Source organism: Lissotriton vulgaris, chromosome 3_1 (assembly GCF_964263255.1).
Source record: "Lissotriton vulgaris chromosome 3_1, aLisVul1.2, whole genome shotgun sequence".
Lineage (NCBI taxonomy): Eukaryota > Metazoa > Chordata > Amphibia > Caudata > Salamandridae > Lissotriton > Lissotriton vulgaris.
In genome coordinates, this window is record NC_141689.1 from 702,896,870 (window position 1) to 702,917,560 (window position 20,691).

At 48.9% G+C, this 20,691-nt stretch overlaps 1 protein-coding gene across 1 annotated transcript in view; it reads left to right on the forward strand.

The window, feature by feature from the left end:
* Positions 1–20,691, forward strand: part of MAN2A1 (mannosidase alpha class 2A member 1) — a 1,326,430-nt gene that overhangs the window by 395,917 nt on the left and 909,822 nt on the right. Inside the window, exon 6 of the mRNA XM_086961008.1 lies at positions 18,570–18,743. Coding sequence (XP_086817134.1) covers positions 18,570–18,743 — 174 coding nt within the window. The remainder of the gene's footprint in view (positions 1–18,569; positions 18,744–20,691) is intronic.

The window sequence follows — 20,691 nt, forward strand, 5'->3', positions numbered from 1 at the left end:
GTGGGGAGTTGGAGGGTTTTCAAGGCCACCCTGTGTCGGCCTGCGCCCCAAATAAGGGTACCTAGGAGAGAGTCGAGATCCCGGAAGAAGGACCTGGGTGGTACCACCGGTAGATTAGTGAAGTGATAGAGGAGCCGGGGAAGCATCACCATTTTAGCCAGGGCTATCCGCCCTATCGGGGATAGTGGGAGCTTGTTCCAGAAGGCAACAGTCGGGCGAAGGCCAGCGAGCGCTTTACAGTGATTACCGCCGAAGATGTCTGCCGGAGAGTGGTACAGGCGGACACCGAGGTATCGGGGGGCTTCCGCGGCCAATGAGTCTATGGGTCCCCAACCTAACGTCACGGGTGGTAAGCCCGGGTGGAAGGGATAGATCGTCGACTTGTCCCAGTTCACTTGGAGTCCCGAGGCGTCTGCGAACTCAGCAAGCACCACCCCTATGGGGGTAAGGTCAGTCTCGATGTCCCGGACGTATATGAGGAGGTCATCTGCGTACATAGAGACGCAATGCGTAACGTCCGCGAGCGGGATGCCCCAATGCCTTCCCTCCTGGCGCAGTCTGACCGCCAGCGGTTCGCCGGCCAGGGCAAATAGAAGAGGCGATAGGGGACACCCCTGTCTCGTGCCTCGCCGAACCTCAAATGCAGATGAAATGTGTTTCCCAATCCGTACTCGCGTTGTCAGATCGGTATACAGAAGGCGTGTGTACGCCATGAGTGTCGGGCAAACGTTGAGACGACGTAGGACCGAGAAAAGGTACGGCCAAGTGAGGGTGTCGAACGCCTTTTCCAGATCCAAAATGAGGCAGGCGGCGCGGGGGAATCTGTCCCGTACCTGGTCCTGGACATGGAAGACTCTGCGGATGTTCTGTGAGGTGTACCTTCCCGGAACGAATCCACATTGGTCAGGGTGGATCAGTGGGCATATGACCTGGGCATACCTGTCAGCTAGGATCTTCCCGAGGATCTTACAGTCTGCCGACAGGAGCGTGATAGGGCGATACAATCCCATGTGAAGTGGATCCCTGTGGGGTTTGGGAAAGGTAACAATCACGGATTCCCGCAGTGACCGAGGCAGCATTCCCAGATGAAGGGCCGCCGCAAACATCCGAGCCAATCGGGGGGCCACCAGGGGAGAAAACATCAAGTAGTATTCTAGTGGGAAGCCGTTGAGTCCCGGGGCTTTATTTCGAGACGGGGCCCGTAGTGCTTGGGTGATATCTGAGGGTGCGATTTTAGTATCTAGCATACGCTTGTCAGCATCCGATATCGTGGGCAACGTCAGTGGATCGAGGAAGCGGTCCACGGATGATGGAGAGTACCGGGTCGGGGCCCGTATACCCCCGCGTAATAGTGTTGGAACGCCAGGAGGATCTCAACTTGAGATTGCACTAGCACTCCCTCCGGGTTGATAATATCCGTGATTGGTTTGATCTCGGTGTCCTGCCTCGACATCCAGGCAAGTAGCACTCCCGTATTGTCCCTGTCTTTATGGACTCTGGAGGCATAGGCCCTGAAATTGTATTTCCTGAGATCAGCACAGGCGGCCTGGTATATTGACTTCGCCTCGGCTGTGAGCGCGGCGTGCTCCTCCGAGTCATCGGTTTGTTTAGTGAGTATAGCTAGGCGCTGTTCCGAGGCTAGGAGTGTCTGTTCTAATGTGCGGCGAACTTCTGCAATCTGTTTGATGCATTCCCCCCGTGCCACCACCTTAAATACATCCCATACCACTAGGGCCGATGATGCCGTGTTCGCGTTGTGTGAAATGTAGTCTTGTATGCTGGATCTGAAAGAGACACGTTAGTGATAGATTCCTTACCTTAGAATATCCCCAGGCGTCAGACTGGATCCGGAAACTTTTTGCGTAGCAATACCCCTGCGCGCCGGTAGGCGTCGTCTGCGGCTCCGCGTCCGTCGTCGGCGTCGTGAGCGCCGGGATGACGTCGTCGGAGTACTTAGACGGCGCCCATGCGCGCTGACGTCAGTTCTTCTTTTTTCCGCGCCAGCTAGCGCAGATCCGGAAGAAGCTCTACCCCCAGTCAATTTTTGACTGAAATTTTTGATCCTTTTCATCTCTCTCTCTTTGTCGATTTCTCGACTATGCACGGGTTCAAGCCTTGTTCGAAGTGCGACCGACTCATGTCGGTCACGGACCCCCATCGCCGGTGCCTGAAGTGCTTAGGCCTCGACCACGACGATCGAACCTGCTCCGACTGCCGGGCCCTGACGTCGAAGGCTAGGCGGGAGCGGTCCCGCAAGCGTCTCGAGCTGAGGCAGTCGGCCCCGCGCCGCTCCAGGTCCCGGTCCCACGGGAGGTCGAGGGACAGGTCGCGAGGTCGGAGTCATCGACGCTCCGGGAGTGGACACGGTTCGTCTGGTTCCAAGTCCTCAGGTAAGAGGCATGAGAGGTCGGAGCGACGTCATCGATCCTCCGACCCGCCCCGACGCTCGCACGATGCGGCCGGGGACTCGGGCGACACCGCCCACGCGGCTCCGCGGGAGTCGCAAGCGTCGCCGCCTGCCCCACACCTTCGGGTCCCTGGGCACGGCGCGACGCAGGAGGAGGTCGAGAGGTACCTCATGGCCATGAGGGCCCTCCCTCCCCAGTCGGTTCCCGTGGCGCCTTCGGGCCGATCGGTTCCGTCTGGAGGTCCTTCCGGGTCGGGCGCTTCGGCCCCGACGACGTCGGGTGCTTCGGGCCCGGCGCCGCTGGCGACTTCGGTCTCGGCGCCGCAAGACCTCGCTGGATCCGGCTCAGGATCCGGGACCTCGCCGGTCGACCTTACGACCTCGCCGGCGCCGTCTCTTCAGGTGTCGTCCCCGGCAGCCGATGTGGTTGCCGCCCCCAATGTCTCCTGCGGTTCTGCTCAGGCGTCGGGAGGGCGCCGCTGGGTGCCGATTCCGTCGGCCTTTGGAGATTTTTATCTCCACGAGGAGGCCCTGGCTGTTAATCCTGGTCTCCAGGACACAGGTGACGAGGAGGCTTGGGAGGGGTCCGAGGACCCTCTGGCACATGATTGCCAGTCACAGCAGGACTGGACATATGAGCTTGGGGAGGCCAGTGGTATTGACACCTCGCCAGACACTGGATTTACTTCGCCCCCGACTGTGGCTTCGGAGGCGGGTTCTGCTTACAGTGTAGTGTTGACGAAGGCAGCTAAGGCCTTAAACCTTCAGCTCCCCGTCGCGGCCGTGAGGACTAATCTCCTCACAGAGGTCCTCAAACCGCAGTCAGGCTCTGCGGAGCCCCTCCTGCCGTTCAATGAGGCCTTGTGTGACGTTCTTCTGGGCACTTGGTCCAAGCCCGCCACAGGCCCGCCTGTGGACAGGAACGTGGCCAGACGCTACTGCCGGGCACCGGGCGACCCATGCTTTTTGTCCACCCATCCCACCCCCGAGAGTCTGGTCATCCAGGCCTCAAACTCCCAAACCGCATTCCCGTCGGCCCCGCCCGACAGGGAATCCAAGAGATATGAACAGTTCGGGAAGAAGGTTTTCTCGTCTGTAAGCCTAGGGCTGCGGTCTGTGAACACCGCCTGTCTCTTGGGCCGCTACACCCACACTCTGTGGGACACGGTCGCGGAGGTGCTGCCCAGATGCCCGGAGGAGGTCCAGGCTAAACTCAGCCAAGCCCTTGCGGACGGCCGAGATGCAGCACGATTTTCTATCCGGTGTGGGCTGGATACAACGGACTCACTGGGCAGGGCGATGGCAACGACGGTGGCGGTTCGACGTCACGCCTGGTTGAGGTCCGCCAACTTCTCGGCCGATGTCCAGGCCACCCTCCTGGACATGCCGTTTGATGGCCGTCGCCTCTTCGGCGACAAGGCAGACCATGCGCTGGAACGTTTCAAGGACTCCAGGGCTACGGCCAAGTCCTTGGGCCTTACGGCCCCACGCCAGCAATCGGGTGCCTTTCGCTCCTTTCGTGGCCACGGAAGGGGCGCCCCACCACGGACCTCCAGCCACGCACCGCAAAATGTCCAGCAACGCGGTGGTGGACGTGGGAACCGCCGTGGCGGTCGGGGCCGCGGCGAGGCCAGTCCACACCTCCCTCAGCAGCGCCTGCCTCAAAACCTTCCTAGTCCGAGTTTTCAGGCCCATGTGACGCCCGTGGGGGGCAGGGTTCGCCATCACCTTCCCCACTGGCATACAGTCACTTCGGACAGGTGGGTGCTGCAGATTGTCCGAAGGGGCTACTCCCTCCCCTTCGAGACATCCCCTCCATCCATGCCACCGCAATGCCACCGTGTGTCGGGGGATCACTTGCAACTTCTGCAAGAGGAGGTCTCGGCCCTCTTGGCCAAGAGGGCCATCGAGCGCGTTCCTGGGCCAGAAGTAGGGTGTGGTTGTTACTCCCACTACTTTCTGGTGCCCAAGAAGGGCAAAGGGGGCCTACGCCCTATCTTGGACTTGCGGAACGTCAACGGCTTCCTCCGAACAGAGAAGTTCAAGATGCTAACTTTGGCTCAGGTCCTGGCTGCTCTGGACCCGGGAGACTGGATGGTAGCGTTGGACCTGCAGGACGCCTATTTCCACATCCCCGTCCTGCCGGCCCACCGACGTTACCTGCGGTTCACGGTAGGCCAAGAGCACTTTCAGTTTACCGTGCTCCCCTTCGGCCTTACCAGTGCCCCACGGGTGTTCACGAAAGTGATGGCGGTGGTCGCGGCTCATCTGCACAGGCAGGGGGTATCAGTCTTCCCCTACCTCGACGACTGGTTGTTGAAGGCGGGCTCGCCCCAGACAGTCGTCAGCCACCTCCAGACTACGGCCGACCTCCTGCACCTGCTGGGGTTCTCCATCAATGTGCCGAAGTCACACCTGTGTCCCTCTCAAAAGCTCCTCTTCATCGGAGCGTTTCTCGACTCGGCGCAGTTTCGGGTTTATCCACCCGAGCAGCGGGTTCGGGATATTCAGGCTCTGGTTCCAATCTTCCAGCCGTTATCCCGAGTCTCGGTCAGGTTGACGCTCCGGCTTCTGGGACTGATGGCCTCCTGCATCCTTCTGGTGCGTCACGCCAGGTGGCGGATGCGGGCTCTGCAGTGGGACCTGAAGTTTCAGTGGGCCCAGCATCAGGGCAACCTGTCCGATCATGTCCTGATCTCGGAGGGCACTGCGAGACAACTGCAGTGGTGGCTCACGGACCGCGACTGGGTCAGTGGCAGATTTGAATTTAATTTGAATTTAAAAATGCTTATAGAGCGCACGTACACTGGATCAGTTTCATGGCGCTAGTGAGGTCCCTGAGTGAGAAGGGTGGGGGAGCTAGGTATCAAAGGCCTGCTGGAATAATAGCGTTTTTAGTGACCTCCGAAACTCCATATAGGAGGAAGAGAGTCTTAACGGTAGGGGGAGGTCATTCCAGAAGGTGGGAGCAAGCACAGCAAACTTCTGCCCCCCTGCGCGCTTCTTTTTGAACCGGGGCGTAGTCAGTAGGGCTAGGCTAGAGGAGCGGAGGTCCCTCGAGGGAACATAGGGAGAAATTGCCGAGTTGATAAAGGCAGGGGCTGTGCCAGCTCTTGCTTGAAAAGTCAAGCACCCTAACTTGAACCTGGCTCGTTGTTTTATGGGGAGCCAATGAAGGCTCCTAAGCAAAGGGGTCGAGTGGTGGGACCTAGAAAGGCCGAAAACCAGGCGAGCCGCCTGGTTTTGTACTAACTGTAGGCGCTGCAAAGCATAAGCAGGGACTCCGTTGTAAATGATATTGCCATAGTCAATCTTTGACAGGACCATGGCCATAAGGATCAGCTTTAGCGCAGAAGTGGAGAAGAATCTGGCCACTTTCCAAATAACTCGTAATGTGAAGAAACAGGAAGAGACCACCGAGTTAATGTGTGAGTGGAGGGTTAATTGGTTATTGAGCATAATCCCGCGAGTTTTAACTGAACAAGAAGGGAGAGGAGGGGGTCCAAGTGACGGGGGCCAGAAGGAAGGGGACCAGGGATTGGCGGCACCGCCCGTTGCTACCAGTTCTGTTTTATCCGGATTAAGTTTTAACTGATTGATGTTCATCCAGTCTCGGATAAATAGCATGACGGACTGGAAACTGCCAACCCCTGAGGGGGAAGAAAGATCAAAAATGAGTTGAAGATCATCTGCATAATTATATACAGTGACCGCCATAGTCTGTAAAGCAAACACCAGTGGAAAAACATAGAGATTGAAAAGTAAAGGGGAAAGAGCAGACCCCTGGGGCACACCACAGTTGACATTACGTGGAGGGGCCGAGAAGGTGCCAAGATGGACAGTCTGAGTGCGGTCCTTCAGGAACGACTCGACCCAGGCTAATGCTAGCCCCCCTATCCCCGCCGCCCTGACACGTGATAACAGAATGTCGTGATCCACAGTGTCGAAGGCGGCGGATAAGTCCAGTAGGACCAGAATCTTGGGGGTATTGGTGTCGAGTCCTTCCCTGAGTTGGTCCATGACCGAAATCAGATCCCTCTCCCTACCCCACCCGGAGCACGTAGTTGTGACGGACGCGTCCCTCCAGGGCTGGGGGGGCCACATGGGGGAGGCGGAGATCAGAGGCCTCTGGTCTCCGGCGGAGTCCCGGCTCCACATCAACTTGCTGGAGCTTCGGGCGATTCGTCTAGCACTGAAAGCATTCCTCCCCTCTGTCCGGGGACGTGTAGTGCAAGTGTTCACCGACAACACCACCGCCATGTGGTACTGCAACAAACAGGGCGGGGTGGGGTCGTGGACCCTTTGCCAGGAGGCTCTGGCAATGGCTGGAACATCAGGGCGTGACCCTGGTGGTTCAACACCTGGCAGGCTCTCTGAATGCCAGGGCGGACGAACTCAGCCGTCGGTGCATGATGGATCACGAATGGCGTCTGAACTCGGACGTGGCGCAAGGTCTCTTTCAGCAGTGGGGAGAGCCTTGGTTAGATCTATTCGCCACAGAAGAGAACGCGCAATGTCATCAGTTCTGCGCGTTGGAATTTCCAAGGCGGCATTCGCTCGGAGACGCTTTTCGTCGCGAGTGGAGCTGCGATCTGTTGTACGCCTTTCCGCCTATACCACTTCTGCCCAGAGTGCTGAAGAAGATCAGGCGCGACCGGGCCCAGGTTATCCTTATGGCTCCGGACTGGGCACGAAGATACTGGTATCCAGAGCTACTCAGCATGTCAGTCGATCCCCCGATTCGTCTGCCTCTTCGGGAGGACCTTCTGTCGCAGCAGCAGGGGACGGTCCTGCACCCGAACCTGTCCAGTCTCCACCTACAAGCTTGGAGATTGAGCGGCGGCAGTTGAGGCCATTTGACTTGCCTCCTGCAGTCTGCGATATCATTCTGGCAGCCAGGCGTCCCTCCACAAAGTCGGTATACGCCTGCCGGTGGAACAGATTTGTGGCATGGTGCACAGCAAAGGCTGTGGATCCTCTTTCTGCACCCCTTTCGGAAGTGCTGCTCTTTCTTCTTTCCCTTGCCCAGCAGGGCTCTGCTCTGGGCACTCTTAAGGGGTACCTTTCTGCTCTGTCGGCCTTCTTGAGGCTACCAGATCAACCTTCTTTATTCAAGTCCCCTATTGTAAGTAGGTTTCTGAAGGGCATCACGCACATGTTCCCTCCTGTTCCCTTCGTGATGCCCCAGTGGGACTTGAATCTTGTTCTCACTTATCTGATGTGTGCTCCCTTTGAGCCACTTCATAACTGTCCTCTTCGTCTCCTTACTCTGAAGACGGCCTTCCTGGTTGCCATCACCTCTGCCAGGAGAGTGAGTGAGCTCCAGGCTCTTTCTTCTTCTCCACCTTTCCTGTCTGTTCATCCTGACAAGGTGGTGTTACGTACACGACCTTCCTTTCTGCCCAAGGTTGTCACAGCCTTTCACATCGGGCAGTCCATTACCTTGCCCACTTTCTTTCCGCCTCCGCATCCCTTGAAAGAGGAAGAGAGGCTCCACCGCCTGGATCCAAAACGTGCGCTCTCCTACTACCTAGATCGCACACGCCAATTCCGGGTGGATGACCAACTCTTCGTTGGTTACGTGGGCGCAAAGAAGGGTAAGGCGGTGCACAAGAGGACAATCTCTAGGTGGATCATCTTGTGCATCCAAGCATGTTACTCCATGGCGAGGAAGGAGCCCCCGGCTGGATTGCGGGCTCACTCCACTCGGGCCACAGCAACGACAACTGCTCTGAGCCGGGGTGTCCCCCTGCAGGACATTTGCCAGGCAGCCACGTGGGCCTCACTGCACACGTACGCAAGACACTACTGCCTGGACAGTCAAGTCCGGAGGGATGGCTTCTTTGGCCGTTCCTTCCTCCAGGACTTTCTGGTGTGATATTGGTTCGCAGACCCACCACCGGGGTTGGTATTGCTGGGGTATCTATTCTAAGGTAAGGAATCGATCACTAACGTGTCTCTTTCAGATGCACAAGTTACTACTTGTGTAACGATATATCTGTAAGAGACATTAGTTAGTGATAGATTCCTTACCGACCCACCCATCCTCCCCGTTCTGCGAACCGATATTTAGGGTTAAGGTCATCCCCTTTCAGGGCCCTAGTTTCATGGCACCAGTGTTAGTTCTATCATGGCTCTGCGTATCTGGCGCGGAAAAGCTGTGTGTCAGAACTGACGTCAGCGCGCATGGGCGCCGCCTAAGTACTCCGACGACGTCATCCCGGCGCTCACGACGCCGACGACGGACGCGGAGCCGCAGACGACGCCTACCGGCGCGCAGGGGTATTGCTACGCAAAAAGTTTCCGGATCCAGTCTGACGCCTGGGGATATTCTAAGGTAAGGAATCTATCACTAACTAATGTCTCTTACAGATATATCGTTACACAAGTAGTAACTTGTGCTTTTGTGTGTGTCTCTGAATACCAGGTCTGATAAGCAGTCTTTAGGGAGACGCCAAGTGGGGACTGGTAGGTGCGGGGCGCCAGGTCAAGCGCAAGATGTGGGCGTCATGATCCGAGAGGATCCGACCTAGGTAGTCCGAAGAGGTTACCCTAGGGAGGATGGGTGCAGAGCATAAGAATCTGTCTAGGCGGACCCGAAGGTTGTGAGGTATAGAGAGGAATGAGTAAATGCGAGCCAGTGGATGCAAGTGCCGCCATGCATCAGTGAGCGCCCAGTGTGTGGTACAAGCTCTAAAGAGTTCCGCTTGCCGGGGGACTGGGGAATGTGCGGGGGGGTGTGATCGGTCCAAAGTGGGTTCCAGCGTGCAATTGTAGTCACCCCCTAAGACCCATGGAACTGTAGTGGACTGGGCCAAGACTCCTGTGAGGTGGTCCCAGAATTTATCTTGCTCAGTGTTAGGGGCGTAAATGCTGCCCAGGAGGATCCCTTGTCCGTCTAAAATTCCCTCCAGTAGTGCATATCTGCCCTCCCTGTCTACCACCCGCCTGAGTGCTCGGAAGGGGGTGACCGGCCTAACCCAAATTAAGGCGCCGTGCCCGGTCTAACCCAAATTAAGGCGCCGCGCGCAAATGCGGAGTATGTCGTGGTACAGGTAATTATACATTTCTACACAGCCAAGCTGCTGCACACTATCGACTCTCTCCTTCCACAGATAATTTCTTGTTGTTTCGTAAACACGTTTGTTTGCTCACCTAGTACCATAGACATGATTTAAAGAGGGTTGAAGCAGGCTTCACTGTAGCCAAAAGAGTTCACCACTTAAACTTGGGTAAGGTTTTATACGGCACAGTGGAGACAGCAGTGTCCATAACTGTAAAAAAGAAGAAAGAAAAAAACTATGTGAGAGATAGTGAGAAAGAGAGAGATAAAAGGACATTAAAACGTGGAAGAGACACAGACGATGGGTGGGGGGCTGAAGCCCCGTTAGCTTAATGGGTATTGCGCGCCTGCTGCATACTACATATTCTCTCCTTTGACAGATAACTTGTGGTTGTTTCGGAAACAAGCTTTACGTTCAACCATATACGATCAATTAGAATAGAGGCCTGGGAAGGCTACGTGAGGCAGTTACAAATATTAAAAGTCACTGGAGGATTAGGAGTGAGCAAATACGAAGAAGCACAAAGCAGGTTGCGCACAAAAATAAAGTAAAACCGAGCTGAAAGGGGCACGTGACGCAGTAAAAAAATAATACTATTATGAATTTATAACAATACAGGCTAAATCACGTGACACAGTTCAAAAATACTACACAGAAATTCATGCACTGACAATTTATTTAAAAAAGGCCTAGGAGGGCCCCGTGACGCAGTTGGAAATATTCTGATCAGCAATATATGATCAATAAGAATAGAGGCCTGGGAAGGCCATGTGAGGAAGTAATAAATATTAAAAGTCACAGGAGGATTAGGAGGGAGCAAATACGATGAAGCACAAAGCACGTGGTGCACGAAAATAAAATAAAACAGAGCTGAAAGGGCCACGTGACGCAGTAAAAAAAAATATTATCATGCAGGTACAATTTACATCGGAGGCTGATGTTGTGACGGCTTCTCTTACCTCTGCTTCTGTCGTCTCTTGTCTTGTCTTCAAAGCCTGGGGCTTTGGGTGGGCCTGGGGTGGGCTGGGTGCGGGCGCTGCTGCCACCGCATCTATGGTGGCCTGGCTGGGCGGCAGCAGCAGTGCACCACGTCGAGTGTCACGAGTCCTCCTCCGGTCGAGCAAACAGTTCGTAGTACAATCAATGACGACAGTCAGTCTGTCACTGCAGCACAGGCAGGCAAAAGAGAATGTGCTCATATCAGTGCCCGCATTATATGGGAACCGCGGGGCTGACCAAACCAAGCCCAGGGCCGTCATTGGTAGCGTTTTCGTGCTCTACAAGAATGAGGGCCTTGGGGGACCTCCTATTGGCTAATGTATTGGCTTCCAGGCTTAGTAATATGCAAGAAAGGTAGGTGGTGACATCTGGGGAGTGTGGGCGGGCGTGCATCACGCATGTGCAAGTGTGAGTGTGTGCACCAACAATTAATAACCGAGAGAGACGGGGGTGGGGTTATCATGTGCACAGACGCAGGCCCAGAATCGGATCTCCAATGAGTAACCACTTGTAATCATTCTCGTAGCGGGCCCTGTGCTTTGATTTGACACTGAGAGGGTGATCGCATTATACTTTGTACTGCTAATCATACTCAGCGCGTACCCGCGCATACACAACGAATACGCTTTCACGTTACGCATCAAAGCTTTCGTGTAGCGGTCACGATCAGCGGGGATGCCGATGTGGATGCCCCCAGATTCCAACAAGGGCTGCGGGCGGTCGCCGGCTGGATGACGTCCAACTGTCTCCAGCTGAACGCTAGTAAGACCGAGGTCATGATTTTTGGCAAACAACCGGAACTTTGGGGAGAGAGATGGTGGCCAGGGGATTTGGGTCTTACACCCACCCCAGTCTCCGAGCTTAAAAACCTCGGGGTCTGGTTGGACCCTTCCCTTACGTTTGTTTGTCACACCAAACGGACGGCGGCCTGTTGTTTCGGCATCCTACGCGGGCTTCGTCCTGTGCTCAAGTTTTTTGATGCCTCCACTAGGCAACTCGTGATCCAAGCCACTGTCATCTCCAGGCTGGATTACGCGAGCTCCTTATTAGTAGGCCTGAACCAGGCAGAGATTGGACGCCTGCAGCGGATCCAGAATGCCGCAGCAAGATCGGTGGTTGGACTACCTAGATCGTGCCCCACTTCCAGTACCCTGCGCTCGTTGCACTGGCTCCCGGTGGCTCAGCGGATTCGGTTTAAGGTCCTCTGTGTCGCCTATAAAATTCTGAAGGGGTCTCCAGCTACGATCCTCTCTAAACTCCTGGTCCATTACATCCCAGCCCGAGCTTTAAGATCTGCTGATCTAGAACTGGCTGTTGTCCCTCGCTTTAAGCGGAGTAGGGCCGGCGGACGCTCCTTTCAAGTCCGTGCGGCAGTGCTCTGGAACTCCCTTCCCCCGGCGATTCGAGCCCTCAGGGATTTGCTTTCCTTTCGCCGTGCGGTGAAAACCTTCTTATTTCCTTAGTTTAAAAGTGTTCTGATTTATTGTTTCGTTGTGTTGTGCTGCTACCTTGTCGGGCGCCAGGACGCTCCTTTGCTGGAGCATCTGTGCGCCTAATAAAAAACGCATAACATAACATAACATGTATGGCTCCCTGTACGCGAAAGGAGCCAATGTTTTTAATTGTTTAAAAACATATATTTATAGAATAGAATAGAATAGAATAGAATAGAATAGAATAGAAACCATTTATAAAGCGCCTGGTTACTCAAAAACAGACTGTCCCCATGCTGAAAACCGCAAAGGAGCTCAGAGGGATAAACACAGGTAGAACGGACATGGGCTAGGGAGGGGGAGGAGATTAGATGCGGGGGAAGAGGAAAGTTTTCAGTTTTCCTCGAAATCTAATTTCAGAGGGTTCCATCCGCATCTCGAGAGGGAGTTCATTCCAGCCCTTGGCAGCCAAGTATCTGAACGAGGAACCACCCATCTTGGCTCTAGTAATCTTTGGGATTTTGAACAGCATCGTACCAGAAGATCTTAGGTTCCTTGTAGGACGATGTATAGTGAGTAGGCAGTGCAGATAACCTGGACCGGTGCCATGGGCTATACGGTGAGCAAAGCATAAGGCCTTGAATTTAATTCGCTCCTTGATGGGGAGCCAGTGGAGTTTGAACAAGGCCAATCTCCCTGAGGCTCTTCGAGGAAGCTTGAGCACAAGGCGTGCAGCGGCATTCTGAGCGCACTGGAGTTGGTGGATACCCTTCTTGCTCAAACCCAGTAGCAAGGCATTCCCATAGTCCAGATGGGGGGTAACTAGGGCATGGACAATGGTTTTTCTGGAGTCCATGGGAAGAAGGTCTAGTACCTTCCGAAGGACCTTCAGTACGCTGAAGCATCTTGCTGTGACTTTGTTAACATGAGGTTTGTATGACAGGTTAGAGTCCAATGTTATGCCCAGGTTACGCACCGACGCCACAGGACAAGGCAGACTGCCAAGTTCTGCAGGCCACCACATGTGAGACCATGCGGAAGAAGATTTTCCTACCACCAACAGCTCTGTTTTGTCGCCATTAAGGCGAAGGCAATTGTTGTTCATCCAAACTGCCACGGAAGAGAGGCAGTTGGAGAAATTGGTGGCATCTTCGCTGTGGTCGGGCGTAAGTTTGAACACCAATTGGGTGTAATCAGCGTAGCTGACAATGCCCACCCCATAAGTCTCTACTATGCGAGCCAGGGGTTACATATAGATATTAAACAAGGTGGGGCTCAGACTCGAGCCCTGCGGAACCCCATGGCTCGCCTTTCTAAGAGAGGACTTATGTATTTAATGTACATACTAAGGGTAGAAATGATCTGGGATCATTATGAAAATAGTTTTTAAAAACTTTTAACAATAGTATATTTCTTTTAAAAGCAATTACACAAATCGCGATGGAACGTCATGCGTACTCGCATCGCAAGAGTACCGTAAGCCCACCGTAAGCGTACGCAAAGCCATGTGTTAAAAGAAGAGATTTGATTGGTTCATAACACTTCCTATTCCAACTGTTGAAAGTTCCATCCCATTTTAATCATTCTACTTTGACTTTCTAAGAAGAAGCTTCTCTTCTGAGAATCCTGTCAAGTAGAAGGAAGATCACCATAATAACAGCAATGGACTCATCTTCCAGCTATTCTTCAGAGGGAGATTTCATTCCTGAAGAACCTCCAAAGAAGAAGAAAGAAGCTCTAGTTTGGAAGTTTTTTTACTTTCCCTGAAGGGCAAAAAAAGGGTAATGCTCCAAAAGTAACCTGTAAAATTTGCCAAACAATTCTTTCAAGGGGTGATCCATCTTAAAAATACTCCTTTGGCGCAGCAAATATGGTGCGACATGTGAAGAACTTGCACCCCAACAACTTTGCTCGAGCTGCAACACGGAGGTTGCAGGACAACCCACCTGCTACTGCACCAAGCACATTAACTGCTGCAGAAGCATTTTCAGCAAGCAGTCCACACCCACAAATTGATGCTGATTTTAGTGAAGTTAAAATTCGATGCATTTATTGCGATAATTTTTTGTCTTATGGGGAACAGCCTATCGACTTGATAAAACGCAGGAAGCAGGAGCATCGCTGTCCTCGACATTAGTATTTTTTTTCTCCATTCTTTTGTTCCTGTTGGGACACTTTTTGGGTTCCAGTTTAATATTTTTGGTTTTGAAAAAAAAAATTGTTGAAAAAACAAAAAAAAATAGAAAATTAAAAACACAAAACAAAGTTCTTATCAGAGCTACCTTCACTGGTCAAAAAAAGAACTATATTTCTATGTTAGTGTATAAAAGTTTCTCAGAATGAATGTGTAGTTCATAAATGAAGGAATGAATACATTAATAGTGTATGGTGAATTTGAAAGTGCAGAACTATAAGGAACTGCTACAGGATAAATCTATAAGCAGTTTACCTATAGTATACTGTAGTACCTCCGAAGCACTTGAATGTAACATATGCACATAAATATGTTACAAATCTATGCTTCAATTTGCACTGCTGGTGAAACTGCCTGGATGAATTTCTATGTGTTACGGGTGGATTTCCAACTCCCTTGTGCCTTTTTTAACACAGCCATTGCGTCACTTTTGTGATGCACTGGTGGTGCAAAAGATGTGCCATGGTGTGTAGTATTTACAATGTGACACATCTGGAAGGTGTATCACATTATAAAGGTCTTCGCCAGAAAGAGTGATATCACAGTACACAATAACTGGCATATATCTGGAGATGTACCACTTATTGTACATCTGCTGATTAGGGTTTTAATGTTGTGAATGGATTATTTTAGAACAGTGTATAGATAAGCGCATAGTGCTGTATGGTCACTACAATACTGAAACAGAAGTGTGATGGTGTTTACTGGAAGTGTAAGGATACAGATTGGGGAATTGAAGATATAAAAGACAAGTTTCTGGTGCATAGAACACTACATGCATAGCCTATAGGGGTTTTCTCAGGAACTACTGAACGGATTTACACCATTTAACAAAAAGCACAATCTGCGAACTGAACTCTACCTCTCTGCCAAATTTGGTGTAATTCCGTTACCGTACGCGTACGGTCCAATTACCAAAAAAAACAATGAAAAAGGAATTATATAGAATTCAATTTTAATATATTGGAAAAAAAATCCCCAAAATAATTTGCAATTTCGTTTAATTATTTTACAATAAGAATATTAAACATAATTTAAAAAATAAAATAAATATAAATATTTATATTAAAAATGTAAGAAATTAGTATAAAAATAAAGAAATATAATAATACATTTAAAATTTTAGATTTACAAAACCTTTGAAATTCACTGAAAAAACCATAGGTTTCACACACATTATAGTTAGGAATTAGCATTTAAAAAACCTTGCAAATTCACTGAAAAATGTGTTTATCAAAGGTTATATTAGGGTGAGAGGAGGTCTGCCACTCTTTCACAAGGATTATGTCATCAGTGATGTCACTGACCATGTCATGAGTGATGTAATATGTGACGTCATCAGCAGTGCATTGCGGGCGCGCAAGTTATAGTTACCTCAACTAACTATAACGGGGTAATTTCAGTGGTTTTGTATGAGTGAAATGTCCACCTAACTATAACATGTGTGAAACCTATGGTTGTTTCAATGAATTTGCAAGGTTTTTTAAATGCTAATTCCTAACTATAACGTGTATGAAACCTATGGGTTTTTTCAGTGAATATATATATATATATATATATATATATATATATATATATATATATATATATACACACATATGTTTGGGTGGTTCCTTCCTAGATATATTGCACTACATAATTGAGTTATGAATGTGGAATTGTCAAGATGTTATTTAGCTTAATTTCACTAACATACTGCACAGGTTCAGTATAAGACCTAGTTACATTTATACTAATAGGATGATATGTACTCATTAATCTGTACAATTGTCCTATGTGACAACCTCCACTGTAACATACTCCTGCAACTGTTTAATAAATGCAAATTGGAAAAAAGAAAAAACAATATTGGTGTAGATTTGTTTGTTACCATTTTCAAGTGCTGATGTATATTGTTAATGGAAGTTAGGTGTAATTAGTTGTAATTAATGAAGCGAGTCATTGTAAGCTGAAAAAGGGGGATGGTAAGTAGGGCAAATGAGGTTAAATTTGTGAGATACCAAGGAGAGGTTAAATAGAATTCGATATTGTGATCGAAAGGTGTGTGATGGGTAGATATCTGAGATAGGTATGGTGTTGCAGGAACAGTTACTCAAAAGGAAAATTAATGCTTTGCAAGAGGAATTCAGGTATTTTACTAAGATTTAGTAGAGAGTAAAGCAACAGGAATGTGAAAGGACAGGGTAAACTCAGAGACACTAAGGACTGTAGAGGAATGAGTTTATCTTTCAAATAGGAACGTAGGAAAAATAATAATTCCTAGCTTGTTTGAGTAGCGGACAATCAGTGGGATTTGCATGGAACATGCTGTTAAGCATTTGAGAAAGATGCATGAGTGTTGACTATCTATGACAATATGGTTCTTCCTGATATTAGGGGTTGTTTGCTAGGGAAATCTGCAGATTTAGCACTTCCTTGATCTTAGTGGGTCCTGGGGGGTCGTTCTATGAGGAAGAAATGAGAATGTGTGGATTCTTTGTTGGCTCACATTGGGAATCACCACTTTAAACTATCCTTCTGAACTTCAAGTGATTCTCAGTGGCTCTGATTTTTGTTGGTTTCAAATTCCAAAGTTTTACCACTTGTAACATGAAATAGTGCCACCAGTAGTTTGCTTCCAATTGGTAGAAAGTAAGTGCGGTGCCAGTCTGTAGCATAGGTTTCTGGGTTATTATTTGTGCTTGACTGGTCTTTCGTCCTTTGCCATAGACCGCTTTATGATTGATGCACAATAAATTGTAAGATTAACTTGCTATTGAGTGCCAGTGTGGGTCTTCAACATTGGACACATTTAAAAAAAAAATTTTAAACAATAAGTAGCGTTTTGCTTTGTGTTGTTCTTTTTGTAGTGTTCTGATTGTTGAGAGTGGAGTTTGTAGTCCATTAGCATAGTCAGGTTTTGAGATAATGTATTGTTGCTTGTACTTTTTGAGGAAATCGAAGATGAGGCAAGATGCATCTAAATGATTACATTTTTTAGAAGGTATGTTGGGACAGCCTGTTCTCTTTGGTGTTCATGAAAATTATGGCACAAACGAAAATTTAGATTTCTTTTAATTTATGGCTAGTTTTGATGTGGATCCCAATTCATCTGGTCAGAAACATGTAGGGTCATAGTTTTTCCAATCACTGCACATGTTTTTTTGCTGTCATGTAGCTGAATCTGGGCTCCTGGTGGACACCTACAAGACATATTTAATGGCAGTTGGAACATTGGAACAGGCTGAAGTTGTCAAAAGCCATTTAGTATGCCAAATTCCTCTTTTTCCACCGATCATTCACCTAGCGGCGACTTGAAACCTCAATCCAGTTTTATTTGGAAATATGCTATAACCTTCGCGCCTTTGGCTGCCTGACATAAATCTTCTTTCTTGAAAGTCTCTGTTCTTGGAGGACAGGTTCATAGGTGGTCAGAACCTATTTTGTGCTTACTATATTTCACTGGGACAATATAGTCCTAAGGCCTCATCACACCTATGTTTCAAAGGAACTATTGGAAGTCCATTTGAATCAGTAGATTCGTTTTCGGATTCTTTTCCAATCTATATGGCTGCTCAGCGGATGATGCAACTATTCACAGCTATGGCGGTGCACTTTGCGTTAATAACCTGATAGAATTGGGACATGCGTTAAACTCATCAACCGTTAGTGACTTTTGGATGCCATGATGCTGACTAACCAGGTACTAGGGCTACGGTTGCCAGATGCTTTTTGTCACCCATTGCAGCTGTATGTGGGGCTCACACTTCATCATGGCTAATGCAGTACTGTTGACATTTTCCAGAAAGCTACTTGTCAGAAACGTGTATGACAGGAAGATACATAGGCTACATCACTTGTAGTTGCAAGGCTTCTGCCAGGAGCAATGATGACGTTTGGCATAACTTGTTTGCATAGTCCTAAGATGCCCAATGTTTCCCTCCTTCTTTTTCATTATTTATTGCTGTAGCATCTACTCACAAAGTTGAAACAAGGATGAAGTTATCATGTTGTCATTCTAATTCTCTTAAGTATCCATGCCCTTTCCTATTATCTGCACCCTCCTCTCAAACCAAAAACAACTGGCCAAAACACTCAACAATGAGATATTTTTTTGTAGAAACAACCGGTAAGACGTTGCAGAGTAGGAGACACTGAAATGCTTGTAGGGTGCCAGCCCAGCACCCAATCTTTTTGAAGCATTTTTTGGGGTCCTGCTTGCTCTGTTTGCGGATTCCCACGAAGTCTGATAATGGGAACTAGCCTCTAGACTAAATGTGACGGAGTCACCAATAAATTAACTTTATCCCTTTGATGTCAGTTTAACCCCTCATGTTAATGAACTTCTTGTCTAATATTTAGTAGTTGATCACTTATAAAACTAACTTTTCTAGTTTCAAATCACAACTATAAATCTGTGTTTTATCATGGTGCTTTGTGTAAGGGTGTCATGGTCAATATTTCAATGTTTCTTACTTTACTCATGTTTTCAGGAGTGAAGCCAAAATCTGGATGGGCCATTGATCCTTTTGGGCACTCACCTACTATAGCTTACCTGCTGAAGCGCTCTGGGTTGTCCAACATGCTTATCCAGAGAGTTCATTATTCTGTGAAGAAATACCTCTCAAAACAAAAAGCATTGGAGTTCTTTTGGCGACAAAACTGGGGTATGTATTATTTTGTCCTTTAAGACCAGGTATAAAAAACACAAAAGTAGCAGCTTTTGATTAACAAATAAACAAACTAAGAATAACAAGAATTTTGTGTGCTGTAAGACTCCAACCGTAATAGTACTGTGGCTTATGAGCGATAGTCACTACTCCGAATTGTAGTCTTTTTACCCAGACATTGCATTTTGATGGTGTTTCCTCATCTAGTAGACAGGCAATTAACTTGCCCCTTGTAGTACCGACAAACATGTTTTTATTTCAGAATTATCTATTGTATTTTTTAAAGCACCCCTCATAGAGGATATAATTCCCCCCAGTTACCAGCCTTTACTTTTATGACATCAGCCTTTACAATTCGGGCAGTGGCAAAATGGGGGCACTACAGGGTTCTATGAGTGGAGACAGAAGGTTTGAAAATAAAGCTTTAACCAATTTTGTGAAATTTTATAACATTCTCAAACTTTTCTTTTATGCTTATGATGCATGACTTTTTTCACAATAGGTGATAAGTGACTAAGTGATAAATAGACAAAATTTAATAATACGAAATTCGGTAAATGTTTAGGATTTTGTATGATGGAAAATGCAGGTATTTTGTACATCTTGGCTGCATAATATTACTTTTGGCTGGAGTATTGAAATTTGCTAGTAAGTAATTGAGCTAATAACGTCTTGTTCTTCTTCCCTGTCACCTTACTTACAATATAAAGATCTACTTAGCAGTAATACAGCATGTCGAAAAGAGCATTAGAAAAATGACATGTTATGCCCTCCCTGAATGCAAGGAGTAACAGGCCATTTCTGATAGGACTAGGAAATGCACAGCTATTGTTCCTAAAAACTAATGCCGCAGCCAAAACCAAGAACCGGGATAGACAAACATATGTCTCTTGTAACTGCACTGCCGGTTTCCTGAAAACGATTCTCTCACTAGATGGACTGACAACTGTGTTACACACCAGGCAGCCCTCTAACTGGTGACCCTCAGAGACTATCCCCTAGATGCGATGAGCCTTGTATTAGCTATATTGTGCTGCCTTGGTAAGGGCGGCGAACAAAAGATTATACTCTCTTCACACTGATCAATGAGAGACAACCACCTGTTCTCCTGAAGATCACAGAAAAGACACAGAAAATGAGTTTAGAAAAAGTACTGGTAACTCAAGAAAGAATATGTTCTGCAGACAGGAAGAACTGGAACTCTTGTAATACACTGTTAATGAAATTCTTGAAGGCGGCTGGGGTGGTGAAAAACCAAAGAGCAAAGAGCAAGGCATGGTACTGGTATAATACACAGTGAGTCCTAAAGGTAGTTTCCGTCGGACTATGCTGCTATCACACTCACCTTAACAGTATACACGCCCCCTCCACAGCCTCTGTCATGGCATCTACAAAAAACACTGCTGCACTCCCCTGAAGTGGTTTCTTCAATTAGGCAGACGATCACAGATTACCCGGCCCATAATGACACGGGGTGGGGGGGGGTGGGGAGGGGGGGGGGGGTTCCCGTCTCTCAAGGTAGTAGCCCGATGAGCTTTCATAGCAAAATCGTCTCACAACAATAAAGCCCGGAGGGATAAGAGAGGGGAGTTGGAGAAGTCTGTAGTAGAATTAAAGTCCATCCAGAAACGCACTGGAGCCCGAGAATATGGAGTAGATTAGAACAGGACAGACTGCAACTTAAGTGCCTTGACTTAGACAGAGCCGAGTATGCAATGCTTCGCCTTAAACACACATTTTATATAGGGAACATAAAAGGGGGGAGGGGGCAGATGTTAGCACATTGCCTGCGTAGCAAGCAGCACTCATACACAGTCAAATCCATGCAGGCGTGCAATGGGGTGGTTGTGACTGATCCCTCGGCCATTGCGGCCGAATTTCAAGCGTTCTATAGCAATTTATGCACTGGGGACCCCCTGGCTTACATACAGTCGGTGGCGGTTAC